Source organism: Geotrypetes seraphini, chromosome 12 (genome assembly GCF_902459505.1).
Source record: "Geotrypetes seraphini chromosome 12, aGeoSer1.1, whole genome shotgun sequence".
In the NCBI taxonomy this organism is placed as follows: Eukaryota; Metazoa; Chordata; class Amphibia; order Gymnophiona; family Dermophiidae; genus Geotrypetes; species Geotrypetes seraphini.
Window position 1 is genome coordinate 47,486,554 of NC_047095.1, and position 19,654 is coordinate 47,506,207.

The 19,654-nt window shown below is 44.0% G+C and overlaps 1 protein-coding gene across 1 annotated transcript in view; it reads right to left on the reverse strand.

The window, feature by feature from the left end:
• The window catches only part of CACHD1 (cache domain containing 1), a 389,271-nt gene that overhangs the window by 288,250 nt on the left and 81,367 nt on the right, over positions 1–19,654 (reverse strand). The window contains exon 2 of the mRNA XM_033916184.1: positions 18,218–18,280. Within this exon, the coding sequence (XP_033772075.1) occupies positions 18,218–18,280 (63 nt within the window). The remainder of the gene's footprint in view (positions 1–18,217; positions 18,281–19,654) is intronic.

Consider the following 19,654-nt stretch of genomic DNA (forward strand, 5'->3'; position numbering starts at 1 on the left):
TGAAGTTGACAATCCAGCCCAGCCATTGCAGGAGAGCTACAACCTTCCGCACTGCCTGCTTGCACTCTGGCTTGAGCCAATCATCTAGATAGGAGTGTACTTGACCCCCATTTTGCGGAGATGTGCAGCCACTACCACCATTACTTTGGTGAAGGTGTGGGGAGCCGTTGCTGTTCTGAAGGGAAGGGCTGCAAATTGGGAACACTGCTGGAGAACATGAAATCTCAGATATTTCCTGTGTTCCTAGAAGATGGGAATATGAAGATAGGCTTCTGTTAAATCCAGACTGATTGGGTTGTTTCCATGTGGAATCTTCAAAAAGGAATTGACTGCCTCCAGTCCTCTGTGCCTTTCTTGTATCTCCCTGAGCCTGATTCTTATCGGGTAGTGCTGCCCAATTCGAATCGGTTCACAAATTCACTTCGGGTGAATCGATTCGAATTGATTTAAATTTTAAAAAATCGGCTTCCCGATTCGGACCCTCCCCCCTCACCCCCTAAATCAGGAGCGGCAGCACTGCTCTTGCTGGCCGGCCACTGCCGCACCTGCTTTAGAGGGTGAGGAGGGAGGGTCAGTCGGGAAGTGCTGCTGTGTTGCTATCCGGCTTCCCCCCTGGCCTACCCTCACCAAGATCGCGGTACTAGCGTCTTTGCATACTGCTTGGAGCTGTTTCCTCTGCCGTGGTCCTGCCCCTCCTCTGATGTCAGAGGCAGGATCGCGGCAGAGGAAACAACTCCAAGCAGTATGCAAAGACACTAGTACCGCGATCTTCTGTCCAGGCTGCACCTACTATAAGGTAAACGGTGCGGGGAGGCCAGAGGGAACACAGAGCTCTTCCCGGGGGGGAGGGGGGTGCGTTGCCCATCGGGGTGGGGGGTGGGACAGGCCTTCAAGGGGGGGACATAGGCCTTTTTTTTTTTTTCAAAAAGCAATACAAACATTTTAATGAATATTCATGTGCCATAATTACTAGCAAATATATAGTTGGTACATGACACTGCCACTGGAGGGTAGTTATTGGCTGTTTTTTCTATCATAGACCCATAAAGTTGTTACAGAAAGAATGTAAAATTCACAAATGTTAGTTGTATCGGGGTAAATCTCATAAAATGGAGGGAAACCCCCCCTAAAGAGAGTAGGTATTATCTTTCTTGTACTATAGTTAAACTCCTACTTTATTGGGCCCAGCATTTGAGTAGGCTTTTGAAAACAGCTATTTTAAACCCTGTTTACAAAACCATAGCACAGTTTTTTTGCGCCACCTGTTACTTCTGTAGCTGGCGCTAAAAACTGTGCCACGGTTCCATAAAGGGGGGGAGGTTAGTTACACAGTGTGCATAAATCTGTTTGCTGCTGTAAAAATCTTCACATCAAAAAATGATGCATATGGGGAACAGGCCTTCAAGGGGGGACATACCTTCAAAGGGGGGACAGGCCAGTGATGGTGGCATAGGCCTTCAGGGGGGACAGGCAGGCTTTCAGGGGGAGGTGCAGGCCTTCAGGGGGGGGTACAGACCTTCAGGGGAGGGGGGCCCTGGTGTAGAAGTACACGGAGGGACGGGAGGGAGGGAGGGAAGAGGGGTTCAAAGAGACGTGCATATACCGGACTTTGGGGGGGAAGAAATAATGGGTCTAAAAATAGAGGAGAGGGAGAGAGATGATGGACAATGGGAGGGGGAACAGAAAGGGAGAGAAGTTGAGTTGGACAAAAGGGATGGTATGGAGGGGGAAAAGAAGGGGAGAGATGGTGGACCTTGGGGTGGTGGGGAAGGAGGGAGAGATGCTGGATGAAAGGGTAGTTAAGAAAAGGTGGATCTGTGCATGGAAATGAAAAAAAGGAAAGATGCCAGACTTCCAGGGCAGGGAAGGGAAACAGAAGGGTAGGACAGAGATAGAAGATGGATGGTTAGCACAGAGAAAGGAGGAGACCCTGGCAAGCAAGTTATCAGAAGACAATCAGAGCCTGGGACCAACAAGATTTGAATAATGACCAGACAACAAAAGGTAGAAAAACTAATTTTATTTTCTGTTTTGTGATTACAATATGTCAGATTTGAAACGTGTATCCTGCCAGAGCTGGTGTTAGACCACAAACGTGTTAGACTGCAAACGTGAGCTAGAATTTAACAGAGAGAGGAAAAGTCTTTTTTGATTGTTTATTTTGTTTACACCACAGCACCAGTGTGGTTAGGAGAAGGCAAAGGGGGTGAAGAGGCTATAAAATAAACCCACCAGGATGTCTGGAAAAAAACCAAAAACCAAACAAAAACCACCCAATTGGGCAGGAAAATAGAATCGAATAACTAATTCAATAGGCTGAATCGAATCGAATCAAATTTTTTTTTCCTGAATCGGGCAGCACTATTATCGGGGACTGGTTCTATGGTATGAATGTCTAAGAGTCGCTGAAGTATGGCTCAGATCCTGGCCTCTTTTTCCAGCTTCCCAGCTGCAGAATCTAGAAACAAATCTAAAAAGGGACAAAATAATTATATCATGTACCTCTCTCATATGATGTCCAACACCCATTAGTCCAAGGAGATCAGTTTCCACTCCCTCTGAAACACCAACCATGGAGGAGTGGTTCCAAGCCTGGTGTCATTGAGACTTTTTGGAGGAAGGGTTAATGTGAGACCTGAAAGTCTGTTTGCACTGCTTCCTGAATGGCTGCTGTCAGTTCTCACAGGACTCGCGAGAACTGACAACAGCCATTCAGGAAGCGGCACAGAGCCAGGCTGGATGCCGAAAAGATTGCTCCTGCCCTGCACTGCTGGCCGCGAGATTGGAGGAGGCAGCCGGCAGCCAGCCAGTGAGGGAGGTATTTAAGGGGGATTTAAAAAGGTACAGGGGGCATGTCTTTAGATAGGCCTCCCCATTTAAGCAAGCCACACCCAGTACTCATGTTTATAAAATCAATCTATAAGTTTCAAGTTTATTAGGATTTTATATACCGCCTATCAAGGTTATCTAAGCGGTTTTACAATCAGGTACTCAAGCATTTTCCCTCTCTGTCCCGGTGGGCTCACAATCTATCTAACGTACCAGGGGCTATGGAGGACTGAGTGACTTGCCCAGGGTCACAAGGAGCAGCGCGGGGTTTGAACCCACAACCCCAGGGTGCTGAGGCTGTAGATCCAACCACTGCGCCACACACTCCTCCTCGGCCTATCGTTGGGGAAATACGGTAATGTTGAAATTGTTAAATACTTCCGTAATAATCATTCTGCGGCAGCAGCTCTGAAAAGAATGAGTGGATCCAAGCTAAATCTCCCAAAAAATGTTAGATGGAACTCTGTAGTATATCCAGAACTGGCCTATTCTGATGACAATTTATATACAAAATTAAAAAAAAAAAAAGATGGCACTGTTACAGCCAAAATCCTCAACAGTGTGCTTAAGAGTGCCGATGCCAATGAGGACATCAAATCCCAATGTCTCCTCAGTGTCAGTTCCGATGCTGACTGGTCCTGATGGCACTGCTCAGTCATTGGCACCAAAGCAGATGACGCCCAGAGTCGATACAGATTTCTGAGCCATTTGGACATTAGTGCAGACACCAATGTTGATACTGAAGCCGACAATTTGGTCCTGGCTCTAAATTTTTTTCAGTTTCTGAGCTTCTACGGATCTCTGTGTTCTTTTCTGCACACATAAGCAAAAACAACAATTTAAATGGTTACATTCTGGCACCAAACACTGAATATACCAGGAATTGGTGTCAAAATCAGAGGTAGTCCAATTGCACCGAGTGCTACATTTGAAATCACTGGGAACCTTTGATGACATGGAAGGAAAATCTATGGTGAAAAAAAAAGGGCACTCACCAATGAAAAATTGAGGGAAAAGTTCCTGGCCAATGCTCAAACCTAAGAGGCCCTTGAGAGATGCAAAAACAAAGAAAAATAACCTGGGCAAATTTCTAACACACACAAAAAAAGAAATGTATGAGGAAGGAAGGAAAATCTACCCAAAGGCAATCTAAGAAGAAAATTCCTCAAGGGAAGGCACCAACACGTCGAAAAAAAATCAATTTTCAAATACGAAGCTGAGAGAAGCTGCTAAACAAATGTTCCTCACTGCAGATTTAAAAAAGACAGGTGGGGTGTGGGACCAACAGTTCAGAGAGAAGGTACCCATGCTTGTGTGGTGGGGGCACTGCCTCAAGCTTTTAAAGCTATGCAATGCTTTTAGCATCCACACCGGGGCTCCATGGATGAAGTCACCCATATGTGAGATAATATGGCCTTAATGTCCTCGGAGAAAACTTTTTTTTTTCTAGGAAATATTAAAAATAAAACAAACTTAGAAACCTTTTATTTTCTTCTGAATTCTGCACCATCCTATTAGTTTTGAAGAAGATTGTAGCAGGTACCTCATCAATGGAAACAATATACTGTACCTGTTTTTTATTTTGTTTAAACAAAGAAGTTTGACAGACACCAATGGATTAAAGCTGGTAAAAATAAAATATGAATCTCGCATAATACATATTCCAGGTGCCTCATTACATGGCTGTAAGGTTTCTTGCTTTGAAGAATAAATTGACATATTACATTAATATATCCCCAAGGTGAGCTTACAATACAATAATAAAATAAAATAAAAACAAAATGAGCTTTCCCTCCCTTTTATAAAACTGCTCTGCAACAGCCCTAAATCTCTTTAAATTCCCATAGGCTTCAGGGCAGTTACCAGAGCAGCCTGTGCTAAATTGCTTCACAAAAGAGGTCCTTTGTTAGTAAACACTGCATTAAGTTCATTAGAGCAAAATAAAATTAACTTGATCATAGGGAAATCTAAATGCTATTTAACAATTTCAGACAGTCAGACTATATAAAAGGAGCAAGGTATACAAAAGGAGACATGAAGAGTCATAGTGAAAAATGAATGTTCACATTTTGTGCTAGGGTAGAAATTTTTAGTGAATAATGTATTAAAACAGAGGAAGAGACAACTGAAATGAGAAATAGAAAAGCAAATGACACCATAGATCAGTGTTCTTCAGTGCAAGGCTCAGGGCCCAGTGGCAGTCCCTGAAGACCTCTGGGGTGGTCCCTATCATCATTCAGGATTTTTTCACGCTATAGTGAGCTTCTCTATCCAAGTTCCTCATGGAAAAGGAAATTTGATGGGGAAGAAGAGCTGCATGCTTGAAGAACTAGGCATTTCTTAACAGAGAAGCATAAAATGCCCACCTCCTTCAGGATATTCACAATAAAACATCTGAAGGTGGGTATTTGGGAAGCTCTCTCCAGGCTGAACGACACCGTGTCCAGGTCTTCTCAAGAAGCTGCAGTCCTAGTAAGTGCAGTTGACACCTTGGGACTTAAACTAGATGGGACCAAAGAAGAATTCACTAATAACTTAAAACAGATTTCTGAAAAAGTAGAAAATCTTCAAGAGTTATCTCAAGACTTATAAGGGATAAAAATCAGTTGAATAGAAAAGTAGAGCAGTTAGAGAACTTTAATTGTCGTTTGAATATACGCCTTTTGAAATTTCCAAGAACAAAGGGGATTTCTCACATTGAAATGTTTAAAAAATATGACTGAAGTCTTGAAATTTTCCTCTGAAGCTATGCCACCAATAAGAAAAAATTATGTTCTTACCTGTTAATTTTCTTTCCTTTTAGACGCAGCAGATGAATCCAGAGAATAGTGGGATAGCACACATCTACTAGCAGGTGGAGATAGAGAAACTGATTAACAGGTGGTCCTATTGGCTGGCAGTCCTCCTGTATCTTCAGTATTGCTCCTTGCCCAAGCATCCGGAACCAGTAATATGCTTAGCATGTAAAAAACTTCTTTCCCATAACCAAGTTCACAGGTAATACAGAATACAACTACCAACTATAACGAAACTTCAGAAACTCGCGAAAGAAAAAGCAACAGACTATATCCAGAAAGGGTGGGGCTCTGGATTCATCTGCTGCAACTAAAGAAAAGAAAATTAACAGGTAAAAGATAATTTTTCCTTCCTTTGCAACCGCAGTAGATGAATCCAGAGACTAGTGCAGTGGTCTCAAACTCAAACCCTTTGCAGGGCCACATTTTGGATTTGTAGGTACGTGGAGGGTCTCAGAAAAAATAGCTATTGACTTATTAAAGAAATGACAATTTTGCATGAGGTAAAACTCTTTATAGTTTATAAATCTTTCCTTTTGGCTAAGTCATAATAATATTGGCATTTATAGCTAAGGAGACATATGATCAAGAAACTTTTATTTTACTTTTGTGATTATGATAAACATACCGAGGGCCTCAAAATAGTACCTGACGGGCCACAAGTTTGAGACCATTGGACTAGTGGGATGTAGCAAAGCAATCCTCAATCTGGGTGGGAAGCGAACGCTGCCTCCGCAATGACCAAAGAACCAAAAGCAGTCTCTGAACGCATTATCACATGGAACAGGAAATGCTTAGAAAAGGTATTCTTAGAAGACCAAGTAGGATCACGAAAAATCACCTCAAAGGAAAAACCTCTGGACTGATTCCAGGAAGTAGCTATCACTCTGGTTGAATGAGCATGAAGTTCTTTCAGTAACCACATTCCTGCCATCAAGGAAGCTTAAGTAATGGTCTCTTTGACTCATCGAGCAATGGAAGCTTTGGACACTGCCATACCTTTGTTGCGTCCCGAGAATAAGACAAAGAGGTGATGTGAATGTCGAAAGTCGTTAGTAACCGGTAGATAGAGTAGAAAAATGCTACACACATTCAGGAAATGCAGTGAAAAGAAGCACGTCCCCCTAGTTTTTCTCCCGGACAGGAGGAAGGAAAAGAGACTGGTTAACAAGAAAGGTTGATACCACCTTAGGAAGAAACTATGGTACTGTCTGAACTGACACCCCAGAATTCGTAATACAGAAAAAGGGATCCCTGCAGGACAAGTCCTGCAAGTCAGAAAAACTCGCCAAGCTGAAGCTAAGGGTACAAGAAATACCGTTTTTAACTTTTTATCCTTTAGAATGTGATTAGATAAAAGTTCAAATGGGGTCTTTTGTAAACTATGCTTAAAACTCTAGTGTGGACAGGATTTCTAAATAGGTTGACGAAAATGGTGTAGTCCTTTGAGTATGCGAACTACATCAAATGGTTGTCCCTTGAAGCTGAAGGGAATTAAACACTAAGCCTTTGGCTACCCTTCATTCAAAAAGGAAAGAATAACCCTTACGCCTTAGTCGTGATTTTTCAATATCTAAGTCGTAAGACTAAAGTGGGATGAAATTCCATGGTGATCGACCCCTGGGTGAGCAATCGGAGGTACCGGGAACCACAACGGCTCACCCACCAACAAATGGTACAGATCTGCATAGCATAGACGGAGTAGAAAATCCAGAGGTACCAGAATTACCATACCGGAAAAGTGAGCCATGAGATGAAACTCACATCCAAACATCATCTCAGGGGAAACACTTAAAGACGACAACTCAGAGGCCAGTAACGAGCCAATGTGTCTACCTCCTTATGTCTCCCGCTCTCTGCAGTCAGAGAAAAACCGAGAAAGCTTTGCATTTTGAGACGAGGTCATGAGTTGGAGTGCTAGGAGATCTCACATGTACAAAATGTCTCAAAGTACTCAACGGTACAGCACCTGCCTATCTAATCGATCGCCTACACCGCAACCTTCCACCCAGAATAAGAAGAACACTGACACCATTCTCATACCCACCACTCAATGGCACTCATCGTAAAAAGCTTTACGATAACCTCATAGCAACGCATGCAGCAAAACTCGAACCCTCCATAACCAGATTGTTAACCTCAACATCTGACTTCAAAGCATTCTGCAAAGAACTCAAAACGCTACTTTTCAAAAAGCATATGCAAAACACCTAATCTCCTCTTCCACATACACCAACCAGGTTACTCACTCCCTGACACCATATCCTCAACCGACCAAAAAAAAACAAAAAAAAAACCTAATTCATCCTACCGATTCATATTACCTACCAATGCCTGGAAAAAGATTTGATATGTAATGTAATATAACTGCTTTCATCCATTGTTACCAAGTCTATACTCATTCTGTAACTATGTCTTACCCTAAATGTCACGTACCCTCCTGGAAATGTCCAGCTTCTTCTTATGTAATCCGCTTTGAACCGCAAGGTACAAGCGGAATAGAAATCACTAATGTAATGTAATGTAATGTAAAAATGAGCTCGAATGCCTGAGCCGACAGTTCCCAATTTCAGGAGTGAAAAAGATTCTTGCTGAGGAAGTCTGTCTAATGTGATCCACTGAGAGAAGAGAAAGATGAGCTACCACTCTTCGATGGAGGAACATTGCCTCACAGGGCAACTAAAAACTAGGTGTATCGCTCTGGCTATTGAAAAATGCCACCATCGTGACACTGTGTTAAAAAAAAACCCTCCTTGTATAATCCTGAAACATGGCCTGAAACATGGCCTGAAACGCCTGATTGTCCACGTCCAGAAGAGTGAGCAAGGACTGAATCTCCTGATGAGACCAGACTTCTTGCGCTAAGAATTGGAGACACTGAGCCACCCAATCCAATAGACTGGCACTCTTGGTGACTATGAGACAGACTAGCAACGAGTTTGAACAGATTGATCTCGCTGCGCCAGCATCTCATACTGAGCTATGCATTAGGATTCCACTAGATACTACGATTGCAGCTTTGAAATTCCGGGAATTACCGGAACAGAAGCGACTGCTGTAGCGCTCTCACTCTAAAGCGAGCACAAGGCCAAACTTTCAGAGTTGCCACCAAGGAGGCTAGAACCTGAACATAATACCATACTCTCGGTCTGATTGACTGAAGAAAAAAGGCGAATCTGAGACTATGACTTGTCGCCCCGGTCTCTGGGAAGAAGCAGATTCCACACCTTCGTGTGGAAGAACCCCCCCCCCCCCCCCCCCCCCCCCCCCCCGAGATGTAGCAGTGATTGGGACGGGACAAGAGAGCTCTTTGGAAATTGAAGATGTACTCCAAAGATTGAAGAAGAAAAATCACACTTTTGTGTCACTTTCAAACTGTGCTGTCTGGAAGACACCCAAATCAATTGGTTGTCAAAAAAAAAAAAAAAGAATGTACCTGAATCCCCTCTTTGCAACGAAACGCTGCCAGTACTACCATTCCCTTTGAAAACGTAGTGGAGCAGTGGCTATGTCAAATGGCATATGTCAAAACTGATATTGCTGCACGAGGACGGTAACACAAAGAAACCACTAATGCTGTGGACATATGGGAATATGTAATCAATATTCTTTGAAATTGAGCGCTGTAAGGAACTCTTGTAGTGGAACCACTGTAATGACCAATCTCACAGTTTCCGTACAGACATGTCTGACTTTGATAAACTAGTTGAGCCATAACAGATCCAGCACTGGTCTGACCAATTCTCCCTTCATGGGCACTATAAAGAAAATTGAATACTTCTCTTGCCCCTTTGTTCCGGAGGAACTGGAACTACTGCCCCAAGTTGAATTAGCACTTGAATGGAGCCCCTCACCAATGCCACCTTTGGTTGCTCAATACCCGATGACCCTAAAAAATAATCTGGAATGGGAGAGGAGGATTCAAAGTTGCAATTATTCTGAATAATATCCAAAACCTAATGACCGGATATCATCTCCACTAGAAAGCCTGAAGAGCTGGCAGAGGGAGACAAGACCCTTTCAGAAAGAGGCGCGGGAGGTTGGAGTACAGTCAGACAATAGTTGTAAATTATAGATGAAAGAAAGGAATTCTTCTGCGAAAATTCCAGTTTTGTGCTGTAAGAAGGAACATAAGAATGACTAGAAGAGATCCAACCTGGACTATATATCTTGGAATTATGAAAAGAGAGCCGTGAAGGAGAGGGCTTAAAAGAACTCCTAGGATTAACCTGCGACAAAGTCTGTTACCCGAAATCCCTAAATTCCACTACCAACTTCTCCAGAGCTTCTCCAAAAACAAACTACCCTTAAAGGAAAGGCACATTAGGCGCATCTAGAAAGTGCAATCATTGCCTCGTGTCGTTAGATCAGCATCTTGATACCTATAAGACAAAGCTGCAATTTTGAATGAGAACTTCAGGGATGACTCCAACTGTCACATAGCGTTTGGCACCTTGAGACCTGCCTGCTTCGTGGCTCCGAGCTGAAATAAACACTCGCATAGCTATGTAGACAGGGAAAAATATGGGAAGCTGCTTAGTAGAGGCCAGAATAAGAAGAGAGCCAGCTCAGAAGTGTGCACAATAGGCTGCAAAATACAGAGACTCTGAGGCACGCTAAAAATAAAGAAAGCAGTTCTGCTCATTGGAAAAGTGAAGGTGCCACCAGGCCACCCCGCTCCACCACTAAAGTTTCCCCAAGTAGAAACCTAACACTCCAATACCATGAACTGATGCTATAGCATTACCAGACACAAACACAGCACTGCACAGAAGCCCAGAGAAGAAAGAAAATGCAAACATGCAGAGTCTTGCCATTCCTGAACCCCGAGAGTGAGGAGGAAGAAATACCCATACAAAGCACAGGGTACTCTCATGTCTTGGATCTTAGTCAGCTGCGATTAGCCTTCTTCCGACCTAGATCAAATACATGCCGAAACTGAGTATTCGAGCCCCAAGTTAAATGTCTCTCATTCCCAAAGTACCCTCATGCCAAGCAAAATGGGCCCCTTGTCATGCCACGCAGAATGGGCCCCTTGTCAAAATAACACGGAGTGCAGGAAAATTAAAATTCAACTCGAGACATTTCCACCAACTCCAATTGCCACACTAATAAGGCAGCGGCAATACCGCCGACAGGTCTATGTGCAATAACACGGAGACCGCGACATCTGTTTACAGGAATCAGCTGCAGAAATTACAGGAGTCAGCAGTAGAAATAAATTCCCTGACCTCTGCGGAGCTCCCGCCAGCATTGGAGACTTAAGCGTGTGCCTGTTTCTCGCTGAAATGAGCTGGCTCCGTCAATCGTGCTATAAGAAAATCCCTGGAGCCATCCAATCTAAAATTTCCACAAAGCTGCAGCATCCACTGACACAAGAAATGTGCAAAAATAAACTCCCTGAACACTGCGGAGTTCCTGCCAGCGTAGGAGACCCAATTGCACGCCTGTTTCGCACTGAAATGAACTGGCTCCATCAACAGTGTTATAAAAAACCTACCCATAGCTAAGCAAAGCAATATTTCCCAACAGCCGCGGCATAAATTTAGTAAAGTGAACTTCAGGGAGAACTGCATGAACGTTTCGTTGTTCCCCTCAATATATGTGAATAAGCGTGCGCGCGGTTCACTGAAGTATTCCTCACAGATTTGTTAAACCACCACTACTGTCCTACAAAGTCCAGCTTTTTTTTTTTTTTTTTTAGAAAATAACACAGAACTCACAGTTCAACACAACCAGAAGACAGAACCCGCAGCACACAATTATAAAATAGAACCCACAGCTCCAATCTAAAAACAGTTACTCACAAGCTCTTTGTTAGTGCTGGTAGATGCCGGTGAATGTCAGTTACTCAGTAGTAGCAGGGCATAACTGGAATTTAGTAACTGTGGTCTACCTTTTTTTTTTTTTTTTTAATAATTAAGAGAAAGAAGAAAAATAGAGACCCAGTAAGACCCTCTATCACTGGAGGGAGGGTGAGGCAGGGACCTGGGGGGGGGGGGCAGGTATAACCCCTAAAGCCGGTACCATTCAGCCGGACATCCCTTTCTCACTGAAGAGAAATCTCAACAGGAGAAATAGAATTGCTGTCTCACTGAAGACAAACCTCAACAGGAGAAAATAATTTTTCAGTCACAAACAGAATCCAGGAACAAGTTGAAAAGCGACCATCACCTGCTGGGAGACAGAGCATACTGAAGATACAGGAGGACTGCCAGCCAGTAAGACCACCTGTTAATCAGTTTCTCTATCTCCACCTGCTGGTAGATGTGTGCTATCCCACTAGTCTCTGGATTCATCTGCTGCTGTTGCTAAGAAAATAGAATTTATTATTTACCATAAAAAAGGAGCAGGAGTAAATCCAGAGACTGAACAACTTAATTTAAATATTGGTGGACCTTTAAATGTTATGGATCTCCTAGAATATACAGTATCTGAGACTTCAGAAAGAATGACATTACTAGTTTCTCTAATTTTTGAACAAGATGTAAATGCTATTTTTTTATGATATTTTCGAACTTCACAAATGTTATTTTATGGGAAAAAAGTGTAAATATAGCCTGATGTAACTAGACAGACGCAGGAGCGTAGAAAATTGTTTCTTGTAATGAGACCTGAAATAGTGTCCCTTGGGGGTACATTTTTGCTAGCCTACCCCCTGCAAATGAAGAATTTCAACAAAAGTGAAGAGAAACTTAATTTTCATATATTGAAACGAATTGGCTTAACAGCATTGAATCCCATTACAGTGGTGCCTCGCATAACGGACGCCTCGCACAGCGAACGCTGCGCACAACGAACTTTATGTCTTGATTCGTACAACGAACTTCGTTTCACACAACGAAGTCGCCCGAGCTGCATCCTTCCGCGCAGGCACTGCGCTTAACTGCCCTCTCTCCGCCTGGCTCCCTCTTGCCCCCCCCCCCGACTCCCCGACACAATCGGGGCAAGAGGGAGCCCAAGCCCTCTTGCCCCCCCGACTCCCCGACACGATCGGGGCAAGAGGGAGCCCAAGCCCTCTTGCCCCCCGACTCCCCGACACGATCGGGGCAAGAGGGAGCCCAAGCCCTCTTGCCCCCCCGACTCCCCGACACGATCGGGGCAAGAGGGAGCCCAAGCCCTCCTCCCCCCCCCCCCGACTCCCCGACACGATCGGGGCAAGAGGGAGCCCAAGCCCTCTTGCCCCCCCGACTCCCCGACACGATCGGGGCAAGAGGGAGCCCAAGCCCTCTTGCCCCCCCGACTCCCCGACACGATCGGGCCAGGAGGGAGCCCAAGTCCTCCTGGCCACGGCGACCCCCTAACCCCACCCTGCACTACATTACGGGCAGGAGGGATCCCAGGCCCTCCTGCCCTCGACGCAAACCCCCCCTCCCCCCGACGCCCGCCCCCCCCCAAGAACCTCCGACCGCCCCCCAGCCGACCCGCGACCCCCCTGGCCGACCCCCACGACACCCCCAACCCCCTTCCCCGTACCTTTCTGTAGTTGGCCGGACAGACGGGAGCCAAACCCGCCTGTCCGGCAGGCAGCCAACGACGGAATGAGGCCGGATTGGCCCATCCGTCCCAAAGCTCCGCCTACTGGTGGGGCCTAAGGCGCCTGGGCCAATCAGAATAGGCCCGGGAGCCTTAGGTCCCTCCTGGGGGCGGGGCCTGAGGCACATGGGCCCAACCCGACCATGTGCCTCAGGCCCTGCCCCCAGGAGGGACCTAAGGCTCCCGGGCCTATTCTGATTGGCCCAGGCGCCTTAGGCCCCACCAGTAGGCGGAGCTTTGGGACGGATGGGCCAATCCGGCCTCATTCCGTCGTTGGCTGCCTGCCGGACAGGCGGGTTTGGCTCCCGTCTGTCCGGCCAACTACAGAAAGGTACGGGGAAGGGGGTTGGGGGTGTCGTGGGGGTCGGCCAGGGGGGTCGCGGGTCGGCTGGGGGGGCGGTCGGAGGTTCTTGGGGGGGGCGGTCGTTGGGGGGAGGGGGGTTTGCGTCGAGGGCAGGAGGGCCTGGGATCCCTCCTGCCCGTAATGTAGTGCAGGGTGGGGTTAGGGGGTCGCCGTGGCCAGGAGGACTTGGGCTCCCTCCTGGCCCGATATTGTCGGGGAGTTGGGGAATCGGCGGGGCAAGAGGGCTTGGGCTCCCTCTTGCCCCGATCGTGTCGGGGAGTCGGGGGGGCAAGAGGGCTTGGGCTCCCTCTTGCCCCGATCGTGTCGGGGAGTCGGGGGGCAAGAGGGCTTGGGCTCCCTCTTGCCCCGATCGTGTCGGGGAGTCGGGGGGCAAGAGGGCTTGGGCTCCCTCTTGCCCCGATCGTGTCGGGGAGTCGGGGGGGCAAGAGGGCTTGAGCTCCCTCTTGCCCCGATCGTGTCGGGGGTGCCAAGGACCACACGGAGTCACCCACCGTACCACCCGATTCGGGTAAGCGCAGGTATCGGTGGGTGGCTTATTTGCGGGGGGGTGCCTTATTTTACATTTTTTTCTAAAAAGGGGGGGCTGTCTTATTTGATGGCCCTGCCTTATCATCGGGGAAACACGGTAGAAAAAAAAAAATGAACAGTTAAGTCCCAGTTTTTGCCGCTGAGACTCTGCCCTCTCACTGTAAAATTAGACTCTACTTAGTCTGTCTTTAAATTTAAAAAATGTGTGTTGTTTTAAAAAACAATTATGTTTTTAGATGTATCTAAATAAAAATAATAACCAAAAATTTATCTTTTTTTATGTCATCTTAGCATATTTTATGCTGCAGAACGAATTATTTTTTTTTACATGTATTCCTATGGGAAAACGCGTTTCACATAACGAACGTTTCACATAACAAACTTGCTCCTGGAACCAATTAAGTTCGTTGTGTGAGGCACCACTGTATTTCTAATTGCTGTTCTAACTAAATGTTCCCTATTACCAGCCACTTCAGATCTAAAAAAGCTCGCAGCTGTTCAGGAGAATAAAACACATATTTAACCCCTAGTTTCTCTTCACTTTTGTTGAAATTCTTCCTTCTGTCATTGGGGTCTAAAGAGCTTAGAATTTTTTTTCTTATATTGTATTATGATTTCCTTGTTTATTTTCTGCTGTACAGCGGTCAAAACAGCAATTAGGGAGGCCAAACTTCGTGTGGAAGAAACTCTAGCAAAGAACATTAAGAAGGGGGATAAATCCTTCTTCAGGTATATTAGTGATAGGAAAAAGAACACAGACGGGATAGTACGCCTTAGCAAACCGGATGGGAATTACGTGGAAGCAGATTCAGATAAAGCTGAACTACTGAACGAATACTTCTGCTCGGTCTTCACTTGCGAGGCACCAGGACATGGTCCTCAGTTAGAGGCTAAGTCAAGTGCGGATGACCCGTTTCAGAATTTTGAGTTCACACCAGGTGAAGTTTACAGCGAACTGTCAAGACTAAAGGTAAATAAAGCCATGGGACCAGATAATCTGCACCCAAGAGTGCTCAAAGAGTTGTGCGATGTCCTGGCGATACCACTAGCCGCACTCTTCAATCTCTCCTTAAGCACGGGGAGAGTACCCTTGGACTGGAAAACAGCCAACGTCATTCCTCTGCACAAAAAGGGTTGCAGGGCAGAGGCTGCGAATTACAGACCGGTGAGTCTCACATTAATAGTGTGTAAACTCATGGAAACTTTAATTAAACGCAAATTAGACACGATCCTGTATGAGGGGAATCTACGGGATCCCAATCAACATGGATTCACCAAGGGTAGGTCCTGCCAATCCAATCTCATCAGCTTCTTTGACTGGGTGACAAGGAAGCTAGACTTGGGAGAGTCTATGGACATCGTGTACCTGGATTTCAGTAAAGCATTTGATAGCGTCCCACACCGCAGGCTGTTGAGCAAAATGAAATCGATGGGGTTAGGAGAAACACTAACTACTTGGGTCAAGGATTGGCTAAGCGGAAGACTTCAAAGGGTAATGGTTAATGGTACCCTCTCTAAAACATCGGAGGTGACCAGTGGAGTACCGCAGGGTTCAGTGCTGGGCCCACTCCTTTTCAACATATTCATAGGGGATCTGACTCAGGGGCTTCAGGGTAAAATAACATTATTTGCCGACAACGCTAAACTATGCAATACAGTAAGTGAATGTAATTTACAGGATAGTATGACACAGGACCTGCTTACATTGGAAAGATGGTCCTCGACCTGGCAGCTGGGCTTCAATGCTGGGAAATGTAAGGTTATGCACCTCGGTAGCGGTAATCCATGCAGAAATTACACCTTGAATGGAGAACTTTAACTAGTACTTCGGCGGAACGAGACCTAGGAGTAATCATCAGTGCAGACATGAAAACTGCCAATCAAGTGGAGAAGGCTTCATCTAAAGCAAGGCAGATGATGGGATGTATCAGTAGAAGCTTTGTCAGCAAGAAGCCTGAAGTCATAATGCCATTGTACAGAACCATGGTGAGATCTCATCTGGAATACTGTGTACAATTCTGGAGGCCACATTACCGTAAAGATGTGCTTAGAATCGAGTCGGTTCAACGGATGGCCACCAGGAGGATCTTGGGTCTCAAAGGTCTCTCGTACGAGGAGAGACTAAACAAACTACAGCTCTACACTCTAGAAGAACGTAGGGAGAGGGGAGACATGATTGAGACATTTAAATACATTACAGGACGTATCGAGGTGAAAGACGATATCTTTTTTCTCAGGGGACCCTCTGCCACCAGAGGGCATCCGCTCAAACTCAGGGGCGGGAAATTTCATGGCGACATCAGGAAGTACTTCTTCACAGAAAGAGTGGTTGACCGTTGGAATGAGCTTCCAGCGCAGGTGATCGAGGCCAGCAGCGTGCTGGACTTTAAGAATAAATGGGATACCTATGTGGGATCCCTACGAGGGTCGAACTGGAACATCAGTCGCTAGGCATAGACTTAAGAGGATGGGTCAGCAGACTTGATGGGATGATCGAGACCTGCATCGTGTTGGACTTTAAGAATAAATGGGACTTTAAAAATAAATGGGATGCCTATAGGGGATCCCTAAGAGAGTCAATCTGAATAAATAGTCACTAGGTATAGACTTAAGAGGAAGGGACAGTAGGGTGGGCAGACTTGATGGGATATAGCCCTTTTCTGCCATCATCTTCTATGTTTCTATGTTTCTATATTTCTGGCGAAAGAATAAATACTTGTAATATAATTTGAAATTTAATAAATAAAAGATTTTTTTAAATCAAATAATATTCAGCACCACATGAATTATCATATATTCCTTATATCAGAGAATCTGACATATTAAAAGTCTCTTGAAATACAGTAAAACAGATTTTATCCTCATTTTAAATTCATCCAAAGACCTTATTGACCTCAAAGATGATGGCAAAGTATTCCATAGATTTAGCAGAGCAACTGAAAATAAACAGAAGATGTATACTTATCTAAACAGACCCAATCAAATCATGTAACATCTAATAAATTGCTTGAAGCAGGCAGTAAGGAACAGGAAGATTGGTATACATGATTATTTTTTAAATATAAATTGCAATGGGGACTTACTATTTAAATCTTTGAATATTAATAACAGGACTTTGGATTGAACTTGACAGGAAACCAGTGCAACTTTACAAGCACTGGTGTAATATGACCATATTTAGATAGAACAAACAAGACATGGGCTTGGTGCATTTAGAGTTAACTGTCAGGATTTCAAAACTTTTTTAGAAGTTGCTAGCAACAAACTCTTGCAATAGCCAAAAAAAGTCACTACAAAAAATTATTTTGCCAAAATCATCCCAATGGTTTTATTTATCTGTGATTTCATAGATAATGTAAATCAAGTATGACACCAAATGAATGCATCTTGTCTAAAATTTGAATATTTAATCTATCACTAGAAAATTGTGTAAGTAAATTTGCATCTGGATAACCAGAAAGAAATAAAATTTATACTGGGTTTTTATAACTGAATTGTTAAAATGCTTGTTGTTTGATGAGAAGACTGCATTCTTTTGTTTTATATTGCTCTCATGTTTCTGTGGGTGTTTTTGTTCATGCTTTCCCAGTGTTTAAGAATAGCCATACTAGGTCAGTGTTATGTCCATCTAGCCCACTATCCTGCCTCCCACAGTGGCCAATCCATGTCAAAAATACCTGGCAGAATCCCAAATAGTAGTAAGATTCCAAGTTTTGAGAATTTTAGCTATCTATATTTTGGATTCAATAGGAGGATATGCAAGGAAGCTTTATGTAATTAATCATGCAATTAAAAATTTAAAACAATCTGCAGCTCTGATGAAAATAAGATCTTGCTAATTAAAAAAGCCCTCAATTTCACTGGATTAATCTTTTGATCTCTTGTCCTGATTTTCATCATACAGTAGGTCTATATTATGAGAAAAATGACTATTAAAAACACATTTTTATTAACTCAGATAAAAATTCAGGATATAAAAATCCCAGAAAGTTCAGTGAATTCAGCCATCATTAAGTCATATTTTAAAGTCCAACATTAACTCATACTGATCTCTTTTTAATAAAGTTGCCCAAATAAAAATACAAAACAGAAGAAACAGATACTGTACAAGTCCCAAAGACACTATTTAAGTTCCCTTTTTAAACATGCAAAATGGCTTGCTCACCTGTTGAACTTCACTTTCTCCATTGGAGATCTTCTCTGTGTATACAAACGAATTAAATATTTTCTGCAATAAACAGAAAACAAAAGTCAAAACTTTTATATCAAGACCTTCAGAGACACAAACATCTTGCACTTCAAAATTACAAAGCACAACTCAGAAAATCAAAGCAAATGTAAAGTCAGCTTTTCTGTAGACCACCAAGTTTCTACAATCAGCATTCATGAAAGAAAAACCAGATGGTTCACTAAATTTTTTTATACTGTAAATTGTAATTATACATTTCCCAAGTTTCTGCTATTTTATCTGACTGGTACAATCTTAAAATTAAAAGATGTTCTCTTAGAGAGCCCCTCCAATTACTGTAATTGTTTACAGATACTGGTATTCTAATGCAATAGACAATTTAGTTCCTTATAACAAATGCTCATCATACTTCATCAATGCTCTTCATTTTCCATAGTTTTTCTCAGAGCTTACTAAATTTCAGGCCACAATTTACTCTTCCAATATGTAGAAGCCTCGATTGCTTGAGTGATTAAAAAAACAGGTACCAGTAATTGCATTTGCCATATAGACAGCATAGGAGCCAACTCTGTGGGTACTGTGGTTGTTTGAGCACCCTTGATATTGGGCAAACTCTTTAACTATGTCCAGGCAAGAGTAATTTTGATTGGGTTTAGCACCCCCAAACATTTTGAAAAGTTGGCTCCTATGATAGGCAGTGATAACTAGCTCCAGCTGCCTTCCTTCAACCTTTAAGAGAGAATTACAAGGGGCCGCTGAAAAGTTCTCAGCCAGACTAAGAAGAGAATGATGTGGAGCCATGAAACATAAGTTATTCTACACTTTTCTTGACACTTTCCGTTTCATTTCATATCATTGAAATGAAAAGTGTCAAGGAAAATAAGTTTCATGACTCCACAGATAAGAACAAAGCGAGGGAACAGTAGAAGGATCAATGTTATATTTTTTCATTTGACCAGAAGTGTGAAGAACTAAATAAGTAAGCAATTGGGGGGAGGGGGTCAAGTGAAGGCAGTGACCTGACCAGACATCTCCTGCCTGAGCTCCTTTCCTTACCCTAACAAACCCCCATAAATGGCTTGTTAGCAGAGGCAAGTTGGTATCTGTCCGCTCCTACTTATTTCTCAGTGTTGTCATTGTTGTGCGGAGAGACTGATTTGGTTTACACCATACTCCCTGCATGTTATGCTGATACAGACACCACAGCCTAGCAAGGAAAAGCCCGCAAAGGCTCCCAACATGGCAATGGCTACCATGGTGTCAGATGGCCTGCAGGTGCACAAGGCTAGCATGCAGGTATCACTGAGCCATTTATCGCAACTACTGGCTGAAAAATTATCCAAATTACATACTGTGCTGGAGGAAGGAAAGGACAGCATAGCAGGTCACGCCACTCGTATACAAAGGGCAGAG